Genomic DNA, 27892 nt, shown 5'->3' with positions numbered 1-27892 from the left:
TTCTTAATTCATTAGTGGTCAGATAGAATGAAACCAGACAATATTTCACTTATTGGGATGGGCATAACTTATCAGATCAAAGTTATGCTACATTTCCAAAATAAATACACACATTTTTCACATTTATTGTAGAGAACCTCACCAATGCTAGAAAAGTTTCTAATCTTCAGGGTCCTAAAAAGTGTTTGTTCCAAACCAAATCATTTTTGGAGGGGTGCTTGTATTTACTAAAGTAAGCATGCAAAGGAGGAAAATTAAGTCAGGGCTGCTCTGCAAGCTCCAGTTTTAGACCTGAATTCTAACCCAGGCGCTTCAGAAAAAAAAGGACTCTTTGGACATGATCCCTAACATTCTGCTGAGAGTCATCAATTATGCAAGGTAACGGCACACACTGGTAAGGGAAGGAAGCGCTCCAATATGGCGACAACCGCAGTTTCTCCTGCATCCTTTCAACATCTGCAGTACAGCAACGCCTTTCGGGATTTGTGTTAATGCACAAAATGTAAGTGAATCCCTTCTTTTTCTACAGCGGCAGGCCATTTTTATGAAATAAGTGGCGTTTTCAGCTGCTATAGCCCAAGCAAGCCGTTGCCGCAGAGCAATTTTCCAGCTGTGAACATCGTCTGCATTTCTGAGTAGGTTGTCTGCTGGGGTACCCCGAAACTGCAAATCTCAGCCTGCACCCCTCCCTCTTGCTTTACCTTGTATTTCGTATTGGATCTAGTAATTGCATCGATGTTATTCTATATTTAAATGTCAAATGAGTCTCCTCTATGATATTAGTCCAAAATAACGTTGGGGATCCCGGAAATTCAGATTTGAATTAAAAGACCTTGTCTCTCCGTGTGGAGAAACTGAATTTTAAATGCATTGGATTGCACCATTTTATTGAGAAGCCTATATAGTTCCTTGATAGGGGGCTGGATTGGTATATGGCTGGCTTCTTTTTAAAAAATAAGTTATTTAAGACGCATTTAAAATATGTGGTTTTTGGTTGAAGAAGTGTTATTGCAGTTCGAAAGTCAAATTGGACGGTGTATGGAGCTGTGTGAAGGTATTCCGATCTACATTTGGCTGAAAACCTGGCTTGCGATGTGAACACAGTGCCGATCTCTTCTCACTTCCCCCCTCCCTCCACCCCCTTTCCTGAACTGAGCTCTCTCCCCGGCTGTTTGTTGATTAAATGAAAATTGTTATTGCGGGTGTGGTGCTGTGGATTAGTCCGATGAATCTAATGTTTGTATCGCCTGCAAGAGTTGTTTTTTTTATTATATGGCACGCGTTATTCTCTGATTTGAGAGAGGTGAGTCAGACTAGGACTTCTTTAAGGAATGGCGTGTAGGTACCGGATGCCCGAGTACTGCAGTGTTTTTTTTTCTTGGAATCCAGTGAACCTAACCCTATATATTTTAATATTAATTATTTACACACATTGCACTCCCGTATACACCGACGATTACTGTTTGAAGCGAGGTTTCTGTTAATCTAGAAACGATGTGCACAAACGAGGGCTTCAAGATCTGCGGTTTGTTATTCTTTTTTCTAAAAAAAAATTAAATGGTGTGGATGTTCTGACCGAACCAGTTGCAAGGATTAAGTGTTCATATTTTTGGGTAGGTGTGTTGCAGAGAACGTGTATAAGGCGGTGTGATATAATGGATGGGTTTCAGATCTTGGAATGTTGTTTTTTAATGAATGCATTAGTGACTTGAATCTAATATTGTTTAAATAACCCGAACAAATCTTAGCTTTTTGCTGCTAGCTGCAGATAATCGGTAAAACGTCACACGAAGTGTTTGGTCGGCCTACCTTGTAGTCTGTAATATGAAAATGTAATGCATCCAAGATGTTAAGAGGGGTTTTGTTTAAACGTATTGTCAAAGGTATCCTATCCTTTGGTTTCTTTGGAGAAGATGCTTCCTGGGTTATTTTGAGAAGTATGATGAAGTCTTGCATTCTTGTCTAATAGTTTAGAAATGGGGCTTGGGAGGCCTAGATATTTACCGCCCCCTCCTCCCCAAAACCCCGACAGCTGCGTTTTCAATCCGTTGCGTTTGCCTGGCCCGCGATTTAAAATACAGGCAGGTGAACCAGTGTATTTGTTGATCGTGTGACATTTCCCTAAAATTGCATCTAAACGTGATTATATCAAGCGCTTTCTTTAAACGGTATTTAATAATCTTTGGCCCTTCATCTCTCTTGGGTACATGGACCTGCTTGCGGTGCTGAAAGAACAGCGCCAGGTACCTTTTTTGGCTTTCCCATCTCATTTGAGCCCAGTATTTTGGTGGCAGGTGCGTTAGAACATTTGATGTTTCAAATAAAATATTTCCTCTCCTTGATATATCTACTTTTCCCCTTTTTAAACAATATAAAATCATCAGATACATCACTGGTGCCCAATTCACGTGTACTCAGCTTCAAACCAAGCGCTTTCCACACAGCCATGTTACAAGCAGTTTTTATGTTTTAAATCCGCCTGATTTTTTTTTGTAGTTATAAGGGTTTAAAGGGAACGCAACATTTCATTGCCAGAGGGACATTCGGAGCGATTTGATGAGTAAAATAGAGAATGCTCGCTAAGTTTTGTGAATCTTCGCTAACCTACCCTTTCTAAAGCGTTAAGGCAAACGCCCTAATTGGGTTCACCTGTATAAGTGATTTGCTTGCAGGATTCTGTTTGGGTGTGGCCTTGCTCTCTATGTATGGTGGATTTTCCATACTGCTTAAAATCCATCTAATTGTACCAAGTACACAACTGCAAGGCGGTAACCACATTCTGCTGTTTAAATTAAACAACTTGGTCTGCGCAGCCATGCAACCGATCGAAAAATGGCTTAAGGACCGACGCTGCTAATTACAGCAGAGAACAACAGCGCAAATGCGATCTGTTAAATACGTGTGCTGTACCAGGCGTTCTGTGTGGTTATTTTGAATTGAGATCAAATGAGGTATCTTGCATCTTTTCGGCCTATCGCCCTTGTTTTATTAAACAGCAAATCAGCAATGCTATATTTTTAACACTTGCCGTTGGTTTACTAGGTTTTCTCCCCCGCTGCGTTTTTAACGTTAATATTTTATAATGTGAGCGATTTTAAAAAGTGCATTTTAAATTTCAGCTTGCGGCCTCTTCTGGACACGTGATTCCCATTCATTATTGATTCATTCCTGCTGACGTGGCTGAAATTGTCATTGGAATAAAGAAATAACCTCCCCCTCCCCCCCCCAATCGATGGTTTATTGACCTGAAAAGGATTTGCAAAGGAATGTCCAGTGTCTTACCATGAAATAAAACACAAATCTGAAGGTAGGTTCATGTTTTTTTTTATAAAGTGCTGTATTCTGACTGATTTTATTGCCTAAATTTGCCCAGTTATTGGAACTGAAATTAATAAGGCCGATTGAAAGTGTGTATATCGGGTTATATCAATAAGAATAGGCAGGTTAGACGTTTGTTATAATTATGAATCCGGTGCTTGTTTATGCAGTGTACGTTTTAATTTATTGGCTTGACACAGGTGTAAATGTCATTCACTAGGAGGGCATGAGAGCTTTGCTGTAATTCTCGAAGTAAACGGGCTCAGATGTTATAGCCCTAAGTGCTTACGTTGAGTGAGTTACTTACCTTGGCCTTTGGTCGGAGGATATGAATTTAACAAATAGAGTACCATTATTTTCCCATTTTCTGTTCAGAAAGAAGATAGTATGATCACCTGCATAACTTTTTAAATTAGTCTCTTAAGATTAGACAGGAAAAATTGTCGAATCAGTTGAGCATGTAAAGAATGCTTTGGCTCAATAACACTCACAACTGTTGTGATGGTTTGCTGGATTGAAACTGACAGTGTGGACCAAAATAGAGATTTGTTCTTGAATACATTGTGTGTTTGAACCTGCAATAAAATTGAAATATTTATACAAGAAATTAATGGCAGAAGTTTGTGCTATTTCAATGTAACTGGCTGTAATGAGAACTTAGAGGTGTCATAATGTAACAGAAAAGGACAGTTATCTTTGCATGCAAGAGTTGGAAAGCATGCCTATCCTCTAAATAGGATCTTGAGGTTAAACACTTTCTATTTTTAAAAAAGAAACATTATTATTTACATAACATTTCATTCTTCTGGGTACAGACCTGAACAAAAACTCAGATTATGTAACCTGCTCAAGGTTGTTCTTTTGAAGTGGGACTTCAGAATGTAAATTTATGGTTGAATTTTATTTTAAAACTAACTACTGTCAAATACTTGTAAAGAGCTTAAATGTTTAAGAGCAAATCTGTAGAGTTTACAACATTTTACTCTGCAGCTTTGTGTCAAATGGACTTTTAAGTTTCTTCAAGTAATGAATTAAATGATTTTGCAGTATTTTAGTCCATGTTCTACATTATAATTTTACAAATGGGCATAATTGGAACATTTTGCATGCCTGACCACTGTCTTGCTGTCACCTTGGAACACTGACTGTGGCAGTTTGTTATGCAGTTTCTTTTTTTACTATGTTTTTTTAAATAAGTCCAACATCAAAACTTTTTAGAATATTATAAACATCTAGCAATTTACTGAGATTTTGCTGCATTTCAAAACGATTACTTGTATGAGAGTGCTTCAGGCTATTTCTCAACGTGCTCAGGTACTTTATAAAAGGCAAGATCCTTTTGGATGAAAATTTTTATTGATGAGTTTGGTCAATCTTTCATCGCTATTTTACTTTACAATTTATTTTTAAAGTTTGTCGTATTTTTATTCAGACAGAACTGTCCGATCTGGAGGCTACCTAATTGAAGACATTGTTGCAGGATGAAAATATGGCAGCGCATATGCTTGCACCGCCAGGCCCTGACAGTTTCCGTCTTTTCACCCGTGAGTCTTTGGCTATCATTGAGCAGCGGATTGCTGAAGAGAAGAACAAAAAACCTGCCAAGCAAGATAGCAGCCACCGAGATGATGATGAACAAAATAAGCTTAAACCAAACAGCGACCTTGAAGCGGGCAGAAGTTTGCCATTTATTTATGGTGACCCCCCTTCTAAATGCATTGCTGAACCATTGGAGGACTTGGACCCTTTTTATATAAATCAGAAAGTGAGTGCCTTGGACAACCAGTTATTAGCTGTTTTTGCAGGGGAAAGCCGTAAGATGAGGTTGAAGTAGTGGACCTGTGATTGCAAGATTAGTTTGATGTTTGCTATTTGCAAAAGCTAATTGTCTTTATAATAATTATCTTGGGCTGGGTGGGTGAAGAGGATAGGTCACAGATTTTTAATTCTATATTAATCTTTTGATCACTTTGGAAAATTTGAACATATTTCCCTTTTCATATTGGGACCCATAAATTAATTTTCATTTGAACAAGCTTTGTACAGTTGCCCCAATGTTATCATATCTGCCTTGCAATGATCACATACTTGTTTTATTTTAAGTTGTTAATTGGGTAATGATTACAAATTCACATAACTTTCAGAACATTTGGTTTTTCTGTTCTTCAGACTGAGTTTTTATCTGATTTATATAGGCAGTCATGTAATTCTCCCAGAATGGGTTAAGATGGGAGGTCATTGTAAATAGTTTAGTGATCGAAATATGGACGAGCCTTGAACACACAGATGAACCACTACGTCAAGTCATGAATGTTCCAGCACATTCACTTACCAATGCATAGATGCAACGACGAGAACAGGTGGTTCTTTCTGGTTAAGAGTACCAGGTTTTCTTTTGCTATTTCCCACTGTACGATTTTGTTTGCTGGTAGGAATAAAATATTTTATATCTAAAATCATAGCTTATCCCAGAAATAGTATTTAATGTGCAGTACAGGATGGAAATGAATTGGCTGTATATACCTGTACATTGCAGTTCTAAGGGATATATCCATAAAAATATATAAAAACTATGTTTGAATTAACCCTGACACTATATGACATGATGTGAGAAAGGAGAACGATTACAGGTTATTTTCTCTTGTGCCCCAGTTTTTCCTTCTCAGATGATCTACGTGGAAATATTCGGAGCAAGCACTGGCTTGATACCAATAGAATTGGCAATTCTCTGTTCTGAAAAGAAACCCCACAATTTCATTTTTCATGACTAGACAACCGTAACGTCCATGTTGTGGAATTGATGGGATTTGGAAAGACTTAAGTTGACAGACGGAGAATTCATTTCTGAAAGGTTATCTCTTTATATAACTTCAAGTTCATGAGCTGTTTGTGACCTTGTACCTTTTTAGTTTTCTTATAATATTTTCTACCAATATGTATCATTAATTTGACTTGTTTTTCGTAGAGATGGCTTAATTTAACAATTGGGAGTGACAACTGAACACTTTGTGGTCCTCTTAGGCTGTTTATTCATCATCTCTGGTTGGGACTGAGGGGAAATCCAAGTACAAGAGCAGGGTTGTGAGGGTCCAGAGTTATTCTGTGTAAAGGAGGAGTTACGTATGTATTTGTGAAGTTTTTGTTCACTTTGTTTTTGAGTGGAGTAGAATTGGCTTTAAGACCACTGGCACTGCAGGGGCAAATAGAACTTAAGCTTGGAAGGAGTAAAATTTATAGTTGGTAAGTGAAAGTTTGAATCCTATTTTAACAAGAGTCAAGATTGATTTGAACAAAGACTTGTTTGCCAAGCCCTTTCTTCACCTCCACCCCCCCCCCCCCCTCCAAATGATCAGTAATGAGATTCTGTAGCACTTTTGTCCTTGGACCTGGGTTCAAATCCAATCCATGCAGATGGAGGGCAAGTCTTCGAACTGCAAAGGTGCAGTTTGAAATGGATTTGGGCAGTCGCTACCCAGTTCTGTGTGGGCAAGGCAAGGACGCAGAGCATAAAATAGTCCACAACTTGGGAATTCTTCCAATTTGTTCCCAGCAACCACAGGTTTAGTATGCAAGTCTGTGTCCGTAAATTAGCCTTGGTTGTGAGGCACAAAATGGATGTATAGAGAGGATTATTTTATTAGCTGATGAGATGTGGGGAGGGGGGGAAATGGGCATTTTTGAGATGTTATATCTTTGTAGTTTGGGTGTTGATATTTGTTCAGTAATGTTTGTGCTTGTAACTTTCACTGTGGAATGGTGTGGGAAACGTGCTGCAGCAAACCAGTGCTCCCGTGTTATTTGATTCATAAATGAGGCACTATCAAAATTATGCCAATAAGAAATAGATATATTTCCCCCATCTTCTTTAACGAATCACATTCATCTGAAGTGACAGATCCTTGCAAATATTGTAGAGAGATCTATGCACTCACTAGTGTTATGCAGTCCATCCTTATTTTCCTCAAGTCTGATGCAGCCGATCTTTTGTGTGCCATTCTTCCTGCAGTGATAGATATACTGCATATCACTGCAGGAAGAATGGCACATAAAAGATCGGTTACATATACTGTATGGGTGATACCATCTGCACCTGGTCAGTTTTCTGTTCAGTGAGTGAAAGGACAAGGTCAGTGGTCTAGAGCACCACCAAGCCTGACAAAGTAGAGGTAAATCAGTAAGTAGTGCTTGGTTGGTGCTGAACTTGGCTTTTGGAAGTTTGTACATTTTAGGGTGTTTGCACCAATCCTAAGCTTCAGATCTAGAGATCCAAAGAACAAATGGCCACAGCTACTGATAGCATATTTTTCTACTTGTATTTCTATTTATCCATGATGCAGAACACAAATTAAGTAAGCTATCATGTGAGCTCGAGAGCTGCTACTGAGTGGTGGTCTTTTCCTGAATGCTACTGTTCATAGAAAAGAGACCTTTTGTATAATTTTAAAAAAAGTTGACTGACTTCATCAACATGGTGAAAAGCTCTGTCTCTTTGGTTTTCCCCAGAACTACTTGCATTCTGGAGTGCTGTCCCCAACTGGGTGAGCCCCTAGCTATGTATAATGTGCATTGTGTGAGCTTGCGTTATGTTGAAGTAAACGTAAAAGTATAAGTAGAATTGCCCTCAAAAAGTCTCAGTCCAGTTTTTAATGAGTACGAGCCCACAGCACAAGGTTGCCAGAGTTAGCTGCTGTAGAAATTGGAAAATGTCACATTGGTGCAATAGGTGCTCTTCTGCAGGTGGTACCTATGTATATAGTTCCAACAATGCAGAAGGTGGTTCATTACATACTTGATGATGAAATGTGTGACCTGGCACTTGATATTGCTGAGTATCTTAAATGAGAAAGTATTCCATTCTCCAAACATCTCGTACTTGATGAGCACAGAATGCATCCTTTTCGTAGACTGTCTTCAAACAGATATTTTAGAACAGAGAGATGGAGGAACTAGTTGACTTGCAGATATCTCCAAATGTCATCTGCAAACCTTATCGATAGAGTTACTAAGTAGACACTGGTGGTGGGAACTGACGAATTGTTATGGCATGCTATCCATAATTCTACTGTGTCTGCTGGCCAGGGGAAACGCTTAGTAAATGCCCCCATAATTTTGGATAGAAATGCTTCTACTGAGGCTTGTGAATAGGATTTGTTTGGTTAATCAATCTATGCAATGGAGGATAAGGCATTACCCATGAACTTGTTTGCCAAAGAAGAAAGGTGGTTTATATTGAAAGGGTATATATTTGTATTGTGGCCAGGTAAGTTTTATACATGTTGGATGGTTCTTTTGCATTCCTGGGTTTTCTTGGTTTGAACTATATATGGGATGTGAAAACTTAAACCCATACAATGGTACGGTTGTAATTTTTTTTTAACTCTGTTTAATCAGGCACTGAGTCAAATTTAAATTGCAGATGTGTTAAAAGAGTAAAACAATCAGGCCAGGAATAAAATGTGTTCAGCCATTGCTGTTAGTTATGTCCCTTCAAATTCGAGTTTATTGTCGTATGCACGGGTGCAATGAAAAACTTACTTGCAGCAGCATCACAGGCACATAGCATCAGATACAGAACATTCACAAGAAAAACATAAACACAATTTTTACAAGAGAGAACAAAAAGTACCACTGTAGTTCAAAGTGGTCATAGTGTTGCTGTACTGAGGTAGTGATTAGGCTTGTGCAGGTTGGTTCCTGAACCTGGTGGTGTGGGACTTCAGGCTTCGGTACCTCCTGCCCGACGGTAGCTGTGAGAAGATGGCACAGCCCAGATCGTTGGGATCTTTGGACGTTGCCGCCTTGAGGCAGCGCCTCCTGTAGATACTACTGATGGTGGGGAGGGATGCGCCCGTGATGTTTTGGGCTGAGTCCACTACTCTCTGCAGCTGCTTGTGTCCCTCCTCCTTTCCCACTTGTCTTGTTACCCTCTTGTGCTACCCTGACTACACTTTAAGTTATCCGGGCCATTGGTTCCATTCTCAAGGCAATCTTTCCTTTCATTCTTATTGGTTCTGCTGCACCCCTTCCTAAACTGCTGTCATGTTTGCTTGCCTCCTTAAAGCTGCTTATTTCCTCTCCGAGGCTGCTTGGTTACAGTTGTTTTGAGGCTAGCCATTTCTCTGTGTGGGTACTGCATGCCTTCCTGACATTATCCTTCTGTCTTTTCTTTGAATACATCTCATCTGCACCATCCACAAGATTTTTCAGTTTTTTTTCCTCCAGATCGATTTTAATTTCCAAGAGTACTGGAAACACTCAGCAGGTCAGGCGGCATCTGTGGAGAGAGAAACGATGAGAACTGACATTTTGGGTCAAAGACCTTTCATCAGAACAGTTCAAATGAGAACTCTAGTCTTTGACCTGAAACATTTTGCCCTCTTCATTGATGTTGCCTTTCTTGCTGAGTTTTTGCAGCATCGTCTGTTTTTATTTGGATTTGCAGCATCTGCAGAATTTTATTTTTGCCTACCTTAATTTCCACTCCGGGACACAGTAAAACAAAACAACAGGTGTAGTTTTGATGGGTACTTCATAAAACTCCTAATCTTAACTAAGTTCAAGTCGGTGCTTGATTCCATCTCGGTCCACAACTCCTTGAGGTTGCAGTATGTCCAACTCTCTGCTGCTATCTGCACTTTTGAGGAAATTACTGGGGTAGGCCTGGTTTTGATTGAGAAATTGTAGTCTGCCATGTCTCTAGGGAAAAGCACTGAAAAGAAAAAAAATTACGTTTTTATTTTTGCAGGGCTATTCATTTGCATGATAAATCTGGTCACCCGATGGCAGTACTTCTAGGTGTCTAACTGTCTTGTTCCTTGTCTGTTGGTAGGACAATTGACTATTTGGGGGACAAATCAGTGTTCATAAAGCACATTTCTAGCAGTGTTATTTATTTTTCTTCCCAATCCCTGAGGCAGTAAAGTCATTTGTAGCAGCCCAAATGCTGCCTGATTGAATTCGGCAAACTCGTCAAATAGTGGAGAATGAATGAGGGACCTTCCTGGGCCTTGTGGCTTAACCATTTCCACATGAGCTCATTATGCCAGTGGGAGAGATTTACAGGACGTCACATTTGTCTCTTTATTGTGATGCAGGATGTATTGCTATTATGCCAAATAATTAGAATTCTAAGCTGATGGGAGCTATCAGGCTCAAATTTGTCACTTCCATGTCCATAAACTGAAGCAATGACCCAAAAAAAAATCATATCTGCCTCATGGCTTGGGTTTCTAGATGAGATTGATCACCTTAGAGGTGGTTGCATTTTTTTTTAAATACCTTTGTGTATGGATAGACTACAGTGGGGAAGATAGTTGGGTTGTGAATGTATACAAATAAAGGCCAGCACCTGCTTAAACCATACGAAGTCATTCACAGTTTGAGGCCTCTTGAAATATTTTCTGTAATATTCTTTATTCCTGGAATCTACTGGCCGGAAATCCAGTGAGAGTAAAATTTGTATTTGGCTGTTGATGGTGGTACACAATGAAAGCAGGCAGCTACGGGTTGTAATAACTTTGTCCAGCATTTTTCTCTCAACCAACGCAACAAAAATCAGCAACTCATTCCATCACTGTGTGAGATCTTGCTGTTTGTAGAGTGGTTGCTATGTGAACCTACAAAAGACGTAGAATTTCAGAGTAACTCCCGATGCGTGAAGCTCTTGAAAATCTCACTGTGATGTGATGTCATGTTGATCTGAGTCAGTGGAAGGAATGGTCACTGATCCTTGTGTTCTTCTTTGGATCTTGCTGATCTTCAGTGCAATTGGGCTGGAAGTATATTTTAACTGAGCTCTTTGGTGGTTTTAGCTCTGTCTGTATAAGGTCATTGGTTCTGGATTGTGTGCTTTGTGATGGCCTGTTAGAATTCCTTTACCAGTGAGATCCAAAGCAGCCTTTGCATTGACACAGGGAAGATGCAAAAAAAAAATGACCCGTGTACTTGCAGGTATGATATCCTTTGCTGCTTCATCTTGTGTTTAGATTAATCTTCAGTCTTTTTGCAGGAGATGTTTGGCCTTCATCCTCATGGTAATTTGGCCATTTAAATTTGTCCCTTGATGACGCAGCTTGTTTGTTTAATAAAACACTTCGTGAAATACAAAATTGCAGAATCAAAGAATCGTGTCAGTTTTCATGCATTTTGATTATAATCTGAACTGACTAGTTTTTTTGGAAATATAAATGCAAAGGCACGTACCCTTCAGTGAAGTAATCCTGTTTGTTCTTATGAATGTTTTTCATTTGTAACTGCATTTAATTAGATGTTCCAGCAAAGTACAATAGCAATGAGTATTTACTAGTACTTAATATTTTGAGAGCTCTTTTTGGTGTGAGTTTGACCAAATCTATCCAGTGGGTTTAGATAGAAAATAGTCCTGAAATATTGAAGAGAGAGCCCCAATGTTTTAGCAAGCATTAAATTATTAACAGCAAGAGCACACTGAACACTCCCACTTTTTTTTTGCAACATGAACAGTAATAATCTGTTGTGAACAATTGTTTTACTATACTAACACAAGTATGTGTGTGTGGAGGAAATGCAGAGTCAGTTGTGCAGTAACGGTTAGAAACTGTCCCTTTTGAACAAGTTGCTCATTCAGAAGATGAGCCATTTGCCATACAGCTGATTTCTTTAAGGTTTTCATAGTAACGGGCATAATTCCTCTGCTGTCCTTTGTATTGCCCCCTTACATTTTTTTTTGCTCCTTGACTCTATTCTCCTCCTTCCTTGTTCAGTTCTCTCATCCACACAGCCTTCCTGTTTCTTCCTAGTCTGATGCTCTTGCGTATGCATTCTCACTCTCCATGTGAAGGCGATGTCAAGGAGTGTACAGACGGTGATTTTATTTTTTTCAGAATCAATTGATTTTGTGCAAGTAAAATATTTTGACAAGTTGCTAGAATTGTTTGAGGATGTGTTTAACAGTACAGGTAGGGGGAAAACCAGTGGATACAGTGTATTTGAATTTTCAGCAGGTATAAGGTGTTGAAAGATATGGTTTATTATAATAACCTGGATTGAAGATTGGTTAATGGAAAAGTAGGAATAAATGGATCATTTTCTGGATTGCAAACTGCAAGGATCACTGTTTAAACCTTGGCAATGTCAGTGATGTAGATGAATAAACTAAGTGTAAAGCATCCAAATTCATAATGTAAAGGAAGGTGGGAAAGTAAGTTATGAGCAGGATGTTAAAAGGGAAATGCACAAGTGAATAAGCAAGACGTCAGATGGGTTATGATGTTTGGAAATGTGAAATTGTTTGCATTGGTAAAAAGAATGAGGAAGCAGTTCTTAAGGTGCTGAACTTAGAAAAATTAGCGTTTCGGGTGGGGGGAGGGGTGGAGGAAGGAGTTGCCCTTGTACGCAAAAAAAGCAAACTTACTTTGCTGTACCTGAATGTTATTGAAAGGAAAATGGCAAGGAGTTGCAATGTTAAAAGCAATGAAGTCTTGCTGCAGGGCATTGGGACCGCGCTTGGGGTATTGTGCACAGTTTTGGTCTCCTTAAGGAAGGATATACTTCACCTTTTAGAGGGGATGAAAGGGGTGTCCTATATGGAGAGAATGAGGTTGTATTGTCTGGAATTTGGTAGAATGAGAGATTGTGTTGAAGCACATCAAATTCTTGGGCTTGGCTGAGATGTTGTTTTCTTAGACCGAAAGGTCCAGAATTAGAACATAGTTTCAAAATAAGGGATCAGCCATTTTAGGATTTGAGATGAGGGAAAGATTGTATTTGCAGGTGGTGCATCCTCGGAGTCTTATGGGTTGCTCAATGTACTTAAGACTTGGATCTATAGGGATTTTGGCCGTTAAGAGACTAGGGGGATATGGGGATCCGGCAGGAAAGTGGGAATGATGTACAAGTTGAGCAATCTTGCATGCTGAGCAGGCTCGAAGCTTGCATCTTAAGTTTGTTGCATAGAGGAAGATTGTGGCAGATTTCCTGACCTCTGGTAACCCAAAAGTAGTTGTTTTGTTCTACGCCTGTTTGTTTCCCTGCTTTAAATTTGTCTACTTGTCCCTTTTAAACAGCACACTGACCTTTCTCTAATCTACTTGTACGGCAACTGTGTGCAGAAATAAATTCCTCCAAGTATCTCTTAATCCTGTGGCAATTCTTTCTTGCAGGTCCTGCAGGAAGTAAATTTGGGTAGTTGCATGTTAATTCCCGTTGGCTTAAAACGATATTTAAATAGGACAAATTTTAGTGGAGGAGTGAGCTAGGTTAAGTGGAAGGAAAATGGACAAGATCAGTTTATTTTTAAAAAAAGGAAACAGCAAAGAATAGTAAATATATTCCATTTAAATAGTTGTTGGTAGTTTCATGTTGCTAAGTAGAATGGAGGGTAGAAATCAAATGGTCAATTGTTGGAAGTGAAGTGGGAGCATGGAGCTTGTCAGTTTATAGATCAGAAAATGGAGAAGTTATTTCCTTGTTAATGAGGTGATAGTCTGGGATGGAAAATCTGTGGCAGAAATGGAACTTGAAGTCAGGCGAGGCAGATCTGAAACAAAATGTTGGAAATAGTCAGTGGGCTAACCGATCTCTATGGGGAGGTGAGAAAAAAGTCAACATTCACAAGAACAAATGTAACAACAGATGAAACCAGTTTTAAACAAGTACAAGGCTGTGCAGAAGACGTTTGCACCCGCTCTTCTCGATCCTTTATTTCCTCCCCTTGCCCCTGCAGGAAAGTACAAAATAGTATGTGATATAGGGATACAGGAGTGATTTTAGTGACACGATGACTATTCAAGGCAAAAGAAGGTGATGATTGCAGAAGCAAGAAAAGAGTTGAGTGTAAATACTAATAGCAGATTCATGAACCTGTTGTCTGGGAGCAGTAGTTATAAACTGAAATCATTAAGCTCCATGTTAAAGTCAGAATCTGTAACTGATGAGATTAGAGCAGCGTGAAGACCTTGGTCAGAGTGGAAGTGACCAAAGACTTGATCACGCTTGCGACTGAGCATTGTTGTTAGCAAGGTGATTACCCAACGTAGAGGAGGTGATACAGTGAATGCACTGTACTAAATTTAAAAGTAGAACATTGTTGCTTTAACTGGAAGCAGTATTTCTGGGAAGAGGAGAGGATGAGGGGCAGGTATCCTTCCTCCCTTTCGTAGGAAGGCAATGGATGTTGAAGGCAATCTGTGTCGACTAGGGCAACGTGGAGGGATAGATCCCATTCAGAACGATCGAAGTGAAGGGAAGGATGTTTGGCATTGAAGTTACCGTGGAAGTGACAAGTATGATGAGCTTTGAAAATGGAAGCTGGCTGAGTGTTCCTGGAGGGAATGGTGTGACAGTAGTGCAGCATGTGGGGAGGACAAAATCAAGGGTTTCCCCCTTCAATTACTGGAGGGACTCCTTGCTTGGAAAAAAGAAAATGCATCGGAGGCACGGGTGTGGAATTTGCCATCAGAATAGATGTGCCTGAGATGGAGTAAATAGGGAGAAGATATTGGTTCTTGCAGAGCACAGGACTGGACAAAGTATAATTAAGGTAGTGATGAGAGTCTGGGTGCAGACAGCTGATGGCCTATTCCCAGAACTGGAGCGTTTGTAAGGGAAGAGTTGGAGGTGAAACATTTGCAGGGAATTTGAAATTATCTCTTGGAGATTTGGTCACTGGTCTGGGAGACCATGGCTTGATATTCAGTATTGGCACTTGTGGTCTGGAGAGTTGGGAGGAATTGAGAGGGTTTGCATTCCCAAGAGTTTAAGAAAATTGTCTATTGAGCTCAGTGAAAACACTAGTCCAAAACTAAAACAGTCAAAAGATGGTAAATGTCTATTTGCCAAACAACAAATTTAATTACAATATTTGCACTGGATTTGAGGGAACTAGAATGCTCAGAGTTCAGAGGGGATGGGTTGGTTAGAGTGAACCAGAGAGCTTGAGGTGGTTTGGCAGTTCCCAGTGTAAAAATTGAGAAGCTAAGGAGTAATAGTCCAGGTGGATTGAAAACTCAGACTAGAGAGAAGCCCCACTGTACTAGGGAAAGATCCTTTGCTATAAATGGGCATGGAGTAGGAGCTCTGCATCATGGCGAACTTGATTCGTTGAGGGGACAAAGCTGAGACCTGATCATTTGGGGTCAGAGAGCGGAGGTTCAGTGGGGGAACTGGAATTGGTTTATAACTGTCACTTGTACCGAGGTAGTGAAAAGCTTGTCTTACAAACCGATCGTACAGGTCAATTCATTACACAGTGCAGTTACATTGAGTCAGTACAGAGTGCATTGATGTAGTACAGGGAAAAACAATAACAGTACAGAGTAAAGTGTCACAGCTACAGAGAAAGTGCAGTGCAATAAGGTGCGAGGTCACAACAAGATAGATCGTGAGGTCATAGTCCGTCTCATTGTATAAGGGAACGGTTCAATAGTCTTATCACAGTGGGGTAGAAGCTGTCCCTAAGTCTGGTGGTACGTGCCCTCAGGCTCCTGTATCTTCTACCCGATGGAAGAGGAGAGAAGAGAGAATGTCCCGGGTGGGTGGGGTCTTTGATTATGCTGGCTGCTACTCCAAGACAGCGAGAGGTAAAGACAGAGTCTGAGGAGGGGAGGCTGGTGTCCGTGATGCGCTGGGCTGTGTCCACAACTCTCTGCAGCTTCTTACGGGCAGAGCAGTTGCTGTACCAAGCCGTGATACATCCAGATAGAATGCTTTCTATGGTGCATCGGTAAAAGTTGGTGATTTGCAGAAATACAGTAGAAAAACTTAGTTTTGCAAGCTATCCATGCAGATCGTTTCAAAATATAACTACACTGAGGGAGAAACAATAATAGAATGCAGAATATAGTGTTACAGTTACAGAGAGTGCAGTGCAGGCAGACAATAAGGTGCAAGGGCCATGACGAGGTAGGTTGTGAGTTCATCTTTAATGTAGAAGAGGTCTATTCAAGAGTCTGATAACTGCAGGATAGAAGCTGTCCTTGAGCCTGGTGGTGTGTGTGTTTTCGAGCTTTTGTATCTTCTGCCTGATGGGAGGGGGGAGAAGAGAGACTATCTGGGGTGGGAGGGGTCTTTGATTACGCTGGCTGCTTTACCGAGGCAGCGGGAAGTGTAGACTCTCATGGAGGGGAGGCTGGTTATCATGATGGACTGAGCGGTGTCCACAACTCTGCAATTTCTTGCGATCTTGGGCAGAGCAGTTACCGTACCAAGCTGTGATGCATCCGGGTAGGATGTTTTCTGTGGTGCATCCGTAAAAGAAAAAAATCAATGAGAGTCATTGGGGACATGCTGAATTTGTTTAGACTTCTGAGGAAATGGAGGCACTGGTGAGCTTTCTTGGTCGTGGCGTCTGTGTGGCTCGACCAGGACGTTGTTGGTGATGTTTACACCTAGGAACTTGAACCATCCCCACCTCAGCATCATCGATACAGGGGAATGTGCTCTGCCCTGTTTCCTGAAGTCAATGACCAGCTCTTTAGAATATTAGAGTAGGCATAATAAAGCAGAATTGAAAGGAGGGATGGGAGCAGAAATAAATAAATGGGGGTGGGTGGGGAAGAAAGGTGCCCTGAGGAGCATTGGCATCCACAAATTGTTGAAGTTTATGACATATGAAGGGAGGAAGTGAAATTGTGGACTGGGATAGCTTGGCCAAGAGTGCACCTCGGCTCAGGAGAAGAAAGCACGCACACGGGCGTGTGACATACATCATGATCCAATACCCTCCCAATAAAGCAGTTGCATCATTGATGATTTCAAGTCGTGAACACCAAACTGTGACTGCAGTTGCTGAAAGAAAGGCATTTGCCAAATTGCGAATGATCCCGAATCCAACTGCAATTTTGAAAAGAATTCCCAAGAGTTTAAGACAATGTCAATAGTGTGCCATTGAGCTTAGTGCAAGCTCTAATTAGGCCAAAACTGAAATGGTCAAAAGGTTTGGATGTGGTATCTTTGAATACGTGGGATAGAACGTGTGCAAGTGTGGTAACCAATTATTTTAGTAAAGGTGTAGGAATGAAAGGAAGGCAGGAACTTTGAAGTCATGAAGTGCTGTCACAACTCGATGTGCAATAGCACAATTGAAGTTGCACCTTTTTATACCAATGACACTCGGTATTTTGGCAATATTTGCATTGTTGCAAGGTTGCTTCAGTTGTATCTAGTTCAGAGAATTGCATATCTCAGCACAGAAGAAAGATATTTGCTTTGTGGCTTCTCAATTTCCCTTCCTCTTGATTTGCCTTTACAATTTTTTACACATCTGATGCTGTTTTGAAAGTTATGATTGACTGACTGCTTGTGGGAATTCAGTTGTATCCTTGCACCATTTGTAACCCATTAGATAGAAAAATTATTTCTCATTACATTGCACTGCTTCCCCACCAGCCCAAACACTATCACTTATTCTAAATATAATTTTGTCTTGTGTTCTTCTTGTTCATAATTCTCTAAAAGTGATCTTTCATTATTTGCAGCACAATATTTTGGAAAGCTCCCTGTACCCTTCTCTAACCTCCTGAGCAAATACAACCCTAATTAGTGTTTCTTTTTAAGATTCTGCCCTCATCGTTGTCTTTCTAAATGATTCTGCATTGCATTTTTCCCCTTGACTTTAATATTTCTGTAATGGTGTTCCCAAAACTCTATAATGGAAATGTCCTTTCTGTGTTTATTCCATGTTCCTAAATAAGAACATAAAAACCCTTTTACCTCTTTTATATTTTTCCCTCTCCACCATTAGTTTCCTACTCTTTTAAAGATCTGCCGCCTCCTTCCTTCCCCCCCCCCCCCCCCCCCCCCCGGCAAACCTGTGTATCTGACGGACTCTTGGACTTTGTTTTCACCACTTCACTGAAAATATCGTCAATATTTGACATTTTGAGTCTGTTTCATAGTTCCCAAATTGTACCAAATATTTATCTGCACTGAACTGCATATCTGTCCATTCCCATGCCCCCTTTGGGTCCTCGTACTCGAGTTTCACTCTGGCACAGAAATCATCCAGTTTGATACTTGACTATTGTTTTTTGGACAGGTTTAAACCAAGACCTTTTTTGCTCTTGTGAGTGAATAAAATATCCTACGGGCACTATTTTAAAGAACGAGGGGGTTAACCATGGAATCTTAGCCAACATTTGCCCTGCAACCACTGTCACTAAAATGGATTCCATGGTTGTTGTTGTTTATATTGATGAGTATGGATGCTTGCTCTATGGGAGTTAGGTGCTGTCTGTCCTCCATTACAACAGTGGTTGCATTTCATTGGTTATAAAGTGCTTTTAGACATTCTTGGCTCATGAAAAATGTTTTATAAATGCAATCCTTTCATGAGCACGTTTCCAAATTCCATACCAGCACACTTTGATGTTAGCTGTGTGCATACATTCAAATTGTCAATGTATGTGGAATACAACAGAGGTCACAACAGCAATCCTAGTGCATGTCGCTATTTCTGTCTTGTGAACCAAGTACTCTTGATCTATTCAACTTACCACTTTGTTAATATCACGAGGCTTAACTGTTGTGACGAACAGGATCCAGTTGTATAAATGAAATGCCATATGTTACCAGTAGTATATTGATAAACCCATAATTTGCACAGATATGTATTGATATGTCAAAAATACATGCTAGTATACTCCAATGTATTTGCTGTACTGGTAAAAGGTGCATTCAAGCAGCAGAATACAAGATATTTTGAGATTTAATCTGCACTAATTTAGTAATGAATTGGAGCAGATTTTAGCTTGCAATACTGGAATTGTTTGTTGGATTTGTATTTTGTGCAAATTGCTCAACCCATTTGTACATTGAGTTGTCATTTAAAGCTGGAATGCAGGTGTTAGAACAGTATTTGGTATTTCTGAAGATGACTCCAGTTGTATCCACATGAACATTGTAGAAACTCAGAAAGCTGAATAGAACAAGAGGAGAAAGTACAAAAATGCTTATGATAAAGAAACTATTCTTTCACTGTCCCTTCCTCTCACCGCCACAACAAAGACCCAACACGTGAAATACCCCAGAAGAGAAATTTGATTCCGAGTCTATATGGAGCAATAACATTTGTGAAAAGGGAGTTGATCTTTGGTAGATTAATAGCACTAAAGGTTTTGTATATGAGATGGAGGAAGGAAATGGTGGGTAATTGTAACCCCCTGTAAACAGATGTTTGGATTAGGAGAGAAGTTAATATCTTCAAAAACTTCAAATCTAAGCCAAAGCTACCTTCAACTTGATCATTTGCTACCTTAATAAAGAGAGGGGGCAGGGTTCATGTTGTAAGGGTGTGGGCAGGTAACCAATACGTTTGCTGGACATGGGTCAGTTGTTGGAGGGTTTTATGCAGGTTGTGCACCACCATTTTAATGAGATGGGTTTGTAACTACTGTCAAATGTTTTTGCTGCCCCTGGAAACCTGTAACACACAAGATTGGGAATGGAACTACTTGTGGGCAAGGAGGAGTGGGGCGTGCCTCCTCTCGACCAGCAAGCTAAATTTGTCTACCCCTCTGAAAATTGGAAAGTAAGATATTTAACTAATCAGGGTAGTGCTGGCATTAGGGTTCAGTGTAGTTTTGTTCTGTACAAATGCAATTCTCTTGCATTTTTCCTTTGTCACTTTGGTCAATCAATGACAACTTTAGTGATTATAACGGCTTAAAATGAATCGTGGCGGTAAGTAGCCCACATGTTCACTGTGTGGTGGACATGAATGGCACTGCTAGCCCTATTAGCAGAGAGAGTGCAGATGTCTTGGTTGTAGACTACTTCAAGACTTCATTGATTGTGCTAACCTTGTTGCTGTGTAGTTAAATTAGTGAGCGAGGAATCCAGAGGTCTAGAGCAATGAACTGAAGATGCAAATTAATGCCATGCTAACTGGGGAATTTTAATTTCCTTTAATTGAATAAATCTGGAATAATATGGTGACCATTAAACATGATCAAGAATTGTTATTTAGATCTCCCCTGATTCACTGATGTCCTTTTAGAGTAGACGATTTGCTATTCTCCACACCACAGCAACAAGGTGCCCTCTTTCCAGTGCTATTTAAAGACATCCTGCAGGTTAGTTTCTGATTTAATATTTCCAGCAATTGCTTGGCTTCTAGCTTTATCAATTTGCTGTCCTGTCATGTTGCAAAGTTCGCAGTGACGGTGGAAAGGATGTGCAGGTGGTCTCTTCCTCATCGTGGACTTTTCTTTCCCCTGGAGCACAGGAGGCTAATAGGTGACCTTTATAGAGGTATATAAAATCATGAGGGGCATTGATAGGTTGAATGGTCAGTATTTTTCCCAGAGTAAAACTAGAGGCCATGGGTTGAAGGTGTGAGGGGAAAAAATTTAAATGGGCAAGTTTTTCCTCACACAGAGGGTGGTGGGTATATGGAACAAGCTGCCAGAGGAAGTGGTAGAGGTGGGTACAATTACGTTTAAAAGGCACTTGGACAGGTACATGGATAGGAAAGGGATATGGGCCAAAAGCAAACAAATGGAACTAGCTCAGGTAGGCACCTTGATCAGCATGGACGAGTTGGGCTGAAGGGCCTGTTTTCCTGATGTATGACTCTATGCCTCTATTTCCTGCTGTTGTGTACATAAGGAGTAAACATTGGAGACAGGCAATTGAGGAGTTTGGAGAATGTGACTATCGTGGTTGCGTACTTGGCGCTGTGAGAGAAAACGAGTATTATTATCATGAGATTCTGATCATGAGCTGTTGGTTATAGTGGTGCAGGAATGGTTGGGCAGTGTTTCAAGATGCTGTGTGTGATTATTGAGGCAGTGAGTGATGCAGTGTAATATATCCTTTGGTGGTCTTGCCTCAACAACTCCAGTTTGTGTTTTGTCGTGCAACATGTTCTCGGGGCATTTGTATTATTGACAAACTGTAATCTCCATTCGGCTCCTAGATAGTTGCCTGAAGGGTTTCTTGGCCCCTGGGGGAGTGAGGGGAAAAGCATGCCTTCCCCTGCACATCCATGACTTGCACCAAAGCTTCACTGGAGTATTGGGAAAACTTGAATCCTATTTGCTCTAAGCAATTCCTCCCCCCCCACCCAGAATCTGCGGAATTATCGTAGCCAGAATCCCTTTCCCATTTAAGCGATTCTGGCTGTCTTTAAGTAGCTTCCTGGTACTGGCCTCTCTCTGATCATTGCAAGTAATAGAACGCAGCTGGTGTTGGCTGCATCGTATTCCTGATCAACAGGCACCCAGTGGCTGCCGACATTTGTACTAACTGGCGTAGGTAGCCCCTCGAGTAATCAGCCAAGTTTTTCTCCTCTGGGGAAATTCCAAGCTTTCCAACTGCAGCCCAGTTGAAATTAAGAGTTTGATTAGAGCGCGTAGGTCTAACAGTGTGATGGGATGTTGTACCATGACACTGCACTTACAAAGCTTTTGTTTGGGGGAAAATGTGAGTAGGGTCAGTTCCGATTAAGATTGTGCTTCAACCATAGATTCTACTGTTGGTCAAAGGAAATTTCACGGATTTTGCCATTAACAATTGGTATCCTTGCGACATGTTTCATCCTTATTTCATTCCTCTATCAATGTTGGAGGAAAGTTGACATTATTGACTTGTGTAATCCATGGGTATGGTGGTATATTGGTTAAGTTACTGGCTGAGCAACCACAGTTCTCTATTAATCCAGAGACGTGCGTTTGAAACTTTCAATGGCAGCTGGGGAATTTAAATATGAGTAAAAACTTTAGGATTAAAATCTGAGAATAAGTATCCATGAAACTGTTGGGTTGCAGTTTAAAAATCCATCTGATTCACTGCTCTCTTTCAGAGAAGGAAATCTACCATTGTTGACCAGTCAGGCCTGTATATCACTCTAGACCCAATAATACAGGTGGTTCTTAATTGTCCATTCCTATTGGCAGTTAACGATGATGTTGCCAGCCATGTTCGCACCTTGTGAATGAACAACAATATCTGTATGATAAACCATTAAACTGCATTCCTAACAAGTGAATATAATCCTACTTGGGCATCGACAGACTTCAGCCAGAAAGAGTGTTTCTCTGTTAGTTGCTTAAAATGTTGCTGAAGGTTTCTTGTATAGATAGTTTTAGTTGTATTGTATCAGTTGAGGTCTTAATCCAAATTAGTTTCTCGTTACAGAAGGGGGTTGTAATTATTTATATCCAAGTTTTTAGATCATTCAGAACTAGTCATTATTTCTGAAAGACACATCTTTACCTTTTGTGATGTTCTAGGGGCATTTAAAATGAAAACGCAAAATGGTGGAAACACTCAGCAGGTCAGGCTGCACCTGTGAGAGGAGAAAGGGTTAACGTTTTGGGTCCGAGACCCTTTGTCAGAACAGGAAAGGAGATGGGTTTAAGTTGCAGGGAAGATGAGGGAGGGGGAATGTCTCCGCTGGGCTGACCATGGGGATAAGCCATAAACAAGGTTATCTGGCCAATGAGTGATTGAGAGCAGTTGGAGAGTGAGGACGTAGACAAGAGGATGGAGGAGTTGGGAAATGCAGAGCAGGAGAACGTGCCTGGCAGGTCAGGCTGGGAATGTTCTCCACTTCCAGAGAGAGAAGGTGATGGGGAGAAAGAGAAGTAAACGTTTAACCAAAATTTTTCTATTTATTCCAGGCAGTTCCAACCTTCATCTCAATCTTTTTTTGATACTGTTGATTCTAAAATTCTTTCATATATATGGCAGAATAAGAACCCAAGGTTAAGAAATATTTACAGAAATTAAAAAAGGATGGCAGTATGGCTTTGCCTAACTTTAGATATTACAACTGGGCAATTTAATATTAGATATCTAACTTTCTGGACACAAGACTTAGATGTAATTCAATGTTCCCGATGGTGTATCTTGAGCATGAGTCCGTGCAAGGGTTTTCATTAGCTTCTATTTTAGGAGCCTTGCTCCCTTTTGCACTTACTAAATTGAGTAAACAAATGATTAACCCAACAACAAAACATACAATATGAATATGGTTTCAATTTCATAAATTTTTTGGATTGATTAAATTCATTTTATTAAGTCCTATCCAATCCAATTTTTTCTTTCGACCATCCAGAATTGATTTAGCTTTTTATGGAAAATGAAGGGAATAATATGCTTTTGTGATCTATTAATTGATAATCGTCTTTTTTCTTTTGAACAGTTGTCAAATAAATATAACTTGCCTAGATCACATTTTTAAAATTATTTTACCTACTTTTCCGATACCACACAAAATTGAAATTACAGAAAACATTTTAGGTTTTAATCCTTATCAGAAGGGCTTGATAGCAATAATTTATGATCTGATTATGAAAATGCGTCTAGAGACACTTAATAAAATTAAGAATGGGAAAGAGAACTTCAGATACTTTTACCTATAGAGACATGGAAGAAAATTCTCCAATTAGTTAATACATCTTCAATGTGTGCTAGACACTCTTTGATACAGTTTAAGGTGGTTCACAGGACTCGTGTCTAAGGATAAGTTAGATCATTTTTATCACCATATAAATCCTATCTGTGACAGATGTAATTCAGAGGTGGCTTCCCTGACACACATGTTTTGGTCCTGTCATCTTTTGGAAAAATATTGGAAAGACATTTTTAATATTATCTCAATTGTATTGAATATTGATTTACAACCTCATCCTATCACTGCAATTTTTGGGTTACCAATGATGGATTCCGGCCATCTATCTGCTTCAGCTTGTCGTATGATTGCATTTGTTACATTAATGGCCAAGAGACCCATTCTATTTAAATGGAAGGATCGTACACCTCCTACTACACTTCAATGGTTTTCTCAAACTATAACATGTTTAATCTTAGCAAAAATTAGGAATGGTACTGTTGATCCTTCACTTAAATCTGAGGAAGTTTGGAGTCCATTTATTCAGTATTTCCATATGATATAGGCAGACCTTTTTCGAATCCCTTTCAATAACCTTTTATTTGAATATAGAGGAGCAGAGCTAACGACATAATAATGTTTTCTTTTAACCTAAAAAATAGCAGTCCAGCTTTTTGAAGTGTTTGGTTTGCTTTTGTTTATTATTTTTTTTTAATTTTGGGGTTCTTTTCAAATTCTTTTGTATCATGTTCACTTAGTAAGAGATTGGGAGGTTCAGATTATATATTTTACTCCCTGTGTTTGTATATGTCAACTGTTATTATCGTAATCCCGATCTCTTCACACCATGTGTATAATCACTATTGCTATGTGTATTAATTTGAAATTTAATAAAAAGATTGAAAAAGAGAGAAGCAAACGAGCTGAGCCAATGCCACAAATGGATGACTGATGCTGACAGAGAAACCACGTTACCTGAAGTTGTAGACTTCACTCTTGAGTCCAGAAGGCTGCAACGTGCTCAGACAGAAGATTCCACCACCAGACACGTCTTCACCTGACCTGGCCTTTCAGCATTTCGCAGGGATCATTCCCTTTTGTAACACCTCCGTCCCAGTCCACTCTTCTGTTCCCATCCACCACCCTCCTTATGGCACCTTCCCATGAAACAGCAGGCGAAGCAACACTTGTCCGTTCACCCCTTCCCACCACCCAGGGACCCAAACGGTCTTTCCGGGTGAAGCAGCGATTCACTTGCTCTTTCTTCAATCTAGTGCATTGCACTTGCTGCTCACAACGCGGTCTCCTCTACGTTGGGGGAAACCAAACGCAGATTGGGTGACCGTTTTACCGAGCGCCTGTGTTCTGTCAGCGTGGGTGAACCAGAGCCTCCTATTGCCTGTCACTTTAATTCCCCATCCCTCTCCCACTTTGACTTATTGGTCTGTGGCCTCCTGTACTGTTACAACAAGGCTTAACGCGAGCTTGAGGAAGAGCACCTCATCTTCCGTCTGAACGCATTGCAGCCTTCTGCACTCGGAATTCTACAACTTCAGGTAACTTGACTTCTCTGTCTGTATCAGTTGTCCACTTATTGGTTCAGTTTCTTTGTTTGTACCCCTTGGGAGTGGAGGATATGTCCAGCCTAACCTGCCGGGCATGTCTTCCTGCTCTGCATGTTGCAACTCCTACGTTCTTTTGCCTATCAGAGACGCTCCCTTCCCACCCTCCCTCCAGCTTAACAAGCTTCGTTTATTTCCCTCCCAGCTCTGACGAAGGGTCTTCGACCTGAAGCATTAACTGTTTCTCTTCCCACAGATCCAGACTGTTCAGCATTTTCTGTTTTTTTACTTTCAGATTTCCAGCATCTGCCGTTTTCTTTTGATTTTTCACTTCTATGGACATTCATTTGGCTTTAGACATGATGGGATGTTTTTGCTGCTGTTGGTAGGATGTATAATTGTGCTTCCATACAAGGATGAGGCTTGGAATATATGATACCTTTTAGTATATAGTGAAAGCCTTCCTTATGGTCCAACTGAAGTCAAGGTGTTCTCTAAATTAAATGTCATGTGTAGGATTTGGCGTATGGATAGATGTCATCAAACAATGTGTCGTTACTTTAAAATATTGAGGTCTATTCACTTGAACCTTGGATGCTGTTTGGTAACGTCAACTGCCTGTTGGCTATTTGGTGTCTTTGTTTCTGGATCTTTTTGTCCCCAAGAATCGTTGGATGTGTCGGGAGGCGATTTGACCCAGCAAATGCACAGCTGTGACTTTGGAAGAGCGATCCCATTAGTGTCCCTCCCCAATTTGCAGTGATTCCTCTTTGAAATTATCACTGCATCAGGATCAATCATCTCGTCAGCTGTACATTGCAAAGCCTAATCACTTGTAGAGTTTGAAAAGAATGTTTTCTACCCACTGCCTTTTCATTCCTTTGCCTGTCTTTAAATCCTGTGTCCACTCATTAATCTTACCAGTTGTTGGAAATGTTTCTCGTAATCTATCCAAAGCGTGAGTTTAAATGTATTTCTTCTTTGCTTTGAGAAATAAAGCAGTGGTAGTCCATTTGGCACCTCAAGTCTGCTCTTATTTACCAAGAACAAGGCCAACCTTGAACCTATGTGCTACTTTCCTGCACTAACCCCATTATCCTTCGATTCTGTCAATAACTCAAAACCTATTGATATGTCTCGAATATACTCAGCACCTTGGCTCCTGCAGCCCTTTTGGGTACAGAATTTCCAAAGATTTTGGGTGAAGAAATTTCTTCTCATCTCTGTGGTTGGCTGATCTCCTTTATTCTGAAACTCTAACCCTTGGTTCCAGACACCCCCAGCCTGCAGACCATCATCCCTGCATCTACGCTGCTAAGCCCCATAAGAGTTTTTGACATTTCAATGATTTTGCCTCTGGTACTTCTAAATACTAGAGTTCGGTCCCAGTCTGCTTGAATTCTTTGTATGACACTGACTCGCTATCCTGGGAATCGGTCTGACGTGCCTGCTTTGTGCTCATTCTGTCACAAGTGTAATCTTCCTTGGGGTTTTTCCCCACAATATTCTAGGTGCGGTCTCATCATGGCTCTATAATTGGAGCAAGATGTCTCTATTCTTGTACTCAAATCCTCTTGCAGTAAAGACCAATGCATAATTTGCCTTTCTAATTGCTTGCTGTTACTTGGATGCTAACTTTCAGTGATGTGTACAAGGATGTCCAGGTCATTCTGGACACCAACCTTATAATAAGAGAAGACACCCCCCCCCCCCCCCCCCCCACTTCGATTTATCTACCAAAGTGGATGACCTCGTTCTTCCACATTATATTCAGTCTACCGAGTAGTTGCCTGTGCTACCCGGCTTTGTACCATCAACAAATTTTAAATATCTTGCACTTGATCCCTCGTCTAAATTGCTAACATAGATTGTGAACAGCTGGGCCCCCGACATCAATACAGTGTGTTCTAATTTTGTTTATTAATCTCTTGTGTAACACCTTATTGGCCTTTTGAAAATCCAAATGTACCAAGTCGTCAGTTGTCTGCCCTTGTCCATTCTTGTAGTTACAACCTCAAAACTTGACATTTGTCAAATATTGTTCTCCTTTCTGCCTAGTCCTATCATTTTAAGTGCCTTTTTAAGCACTTAATAGTTTTGAGCATTTTTCCAACTAATGTCATGCTAACTGTTCTATCATCCCCCATTTTCTTTTCTGTCCTTACAATGATTACATTTACTTCTGTCCAATCTGGAATAGAGGAATATCTGGAATTTTAGAAAATGACAGCTAATCTCTGTAGCCACCACCTTCAACCTATTTGGATGCAGATAATCGGGTCTAGGGGACTTATTGCCTTTCAGTCTCATTTAATTTCTCCAATACACTTTTTTAAATGTGAATTTCTTTCCACTTATTCTGTTCTCCACTATTTCCAGGAGATTTTCTTCACCTTCTATGAAGGCAGGCGCACAGTATTTGGTTAATTTCTCTGCCACTTCCTTGTTTCCAATATATTTCTCCGGTCTGTCAGGAACCCACATTAACTGTGGCCGTTTTTCCCTTTTTGCATACCTATAGCAGTTTGTACGGCCTGTTTCTGTTTATCATGGTCTGCTTTCCCTTTATCAGCGACTTGGTCCTCCATTGCTGAATTCTGAAATTTTCCCAATCAGAGTCGTACAGCACGGAAACTGCCCCTTCGGCCCAACTGGCCCATGCCGACCAAGATCCCCATCTAAGCGAGTCCCTTTTTCCTGC

At 40.3% G+C, this 27892-nt stretch overlaps 1 protein-coding gene across 8 annotated transcripts in view; it reads left to right on the top strand.

The window, feature by feature from the left end:
* Positions 1-385: 385 nt before the first annotated feature.
* Positions 386-27892, top strand: part of LOC127567034 (sodium channel protein type 8 subunit alpha-like) — a 208713-nt gene continuing 181206 nt past the window's right edge. For 4 of the 8 annotated variants that reach the window (XM_052009671.1, XM_052009666.1, XM_052009675.1 and 1 more), the window contains exons 1-3: positions 386-502; positions 3120-3307; positions 4751-5083. In XM_052009671.1, the coding sequence (XP_051865631.1) occupies positions 4808-5083 (276 nt within the window). In that variant the 5' untranslated portion in view covers positions 386-502; positions 3120-3307; positions 4751-4807. Of the gene's footprint in view, positions 503-529; positions 636-951; positions 1055-1166; positions 1304-3119; positions 3308-4750; positions 5084-27892 lie in introns of those variants that run through there. The other 4 variants (XM_052009670.1, XM_052009669.1, XM_052009668.1 and 1 more) reach the window with 4 other exon arrangements.

Source organism: Pristis pectinata, chromosome X, assembly GCF_009764475.1.
Source record: "Pristis pectinata isolate sPriPec2 chromosome X, sPriPec2.1.pri, whole genome shotgun sequence".
In the NCBI taxonomy this organism is placed as follows: Eukaryota; Metazoa; Chordata; class Chondrichthyes; order Rhinopristiformes; family Pristidae; genus Pristis; species Pristis pectinata.
This window is presented reverse-complemented; position numbering and strand designations above follow the sequence as displayed.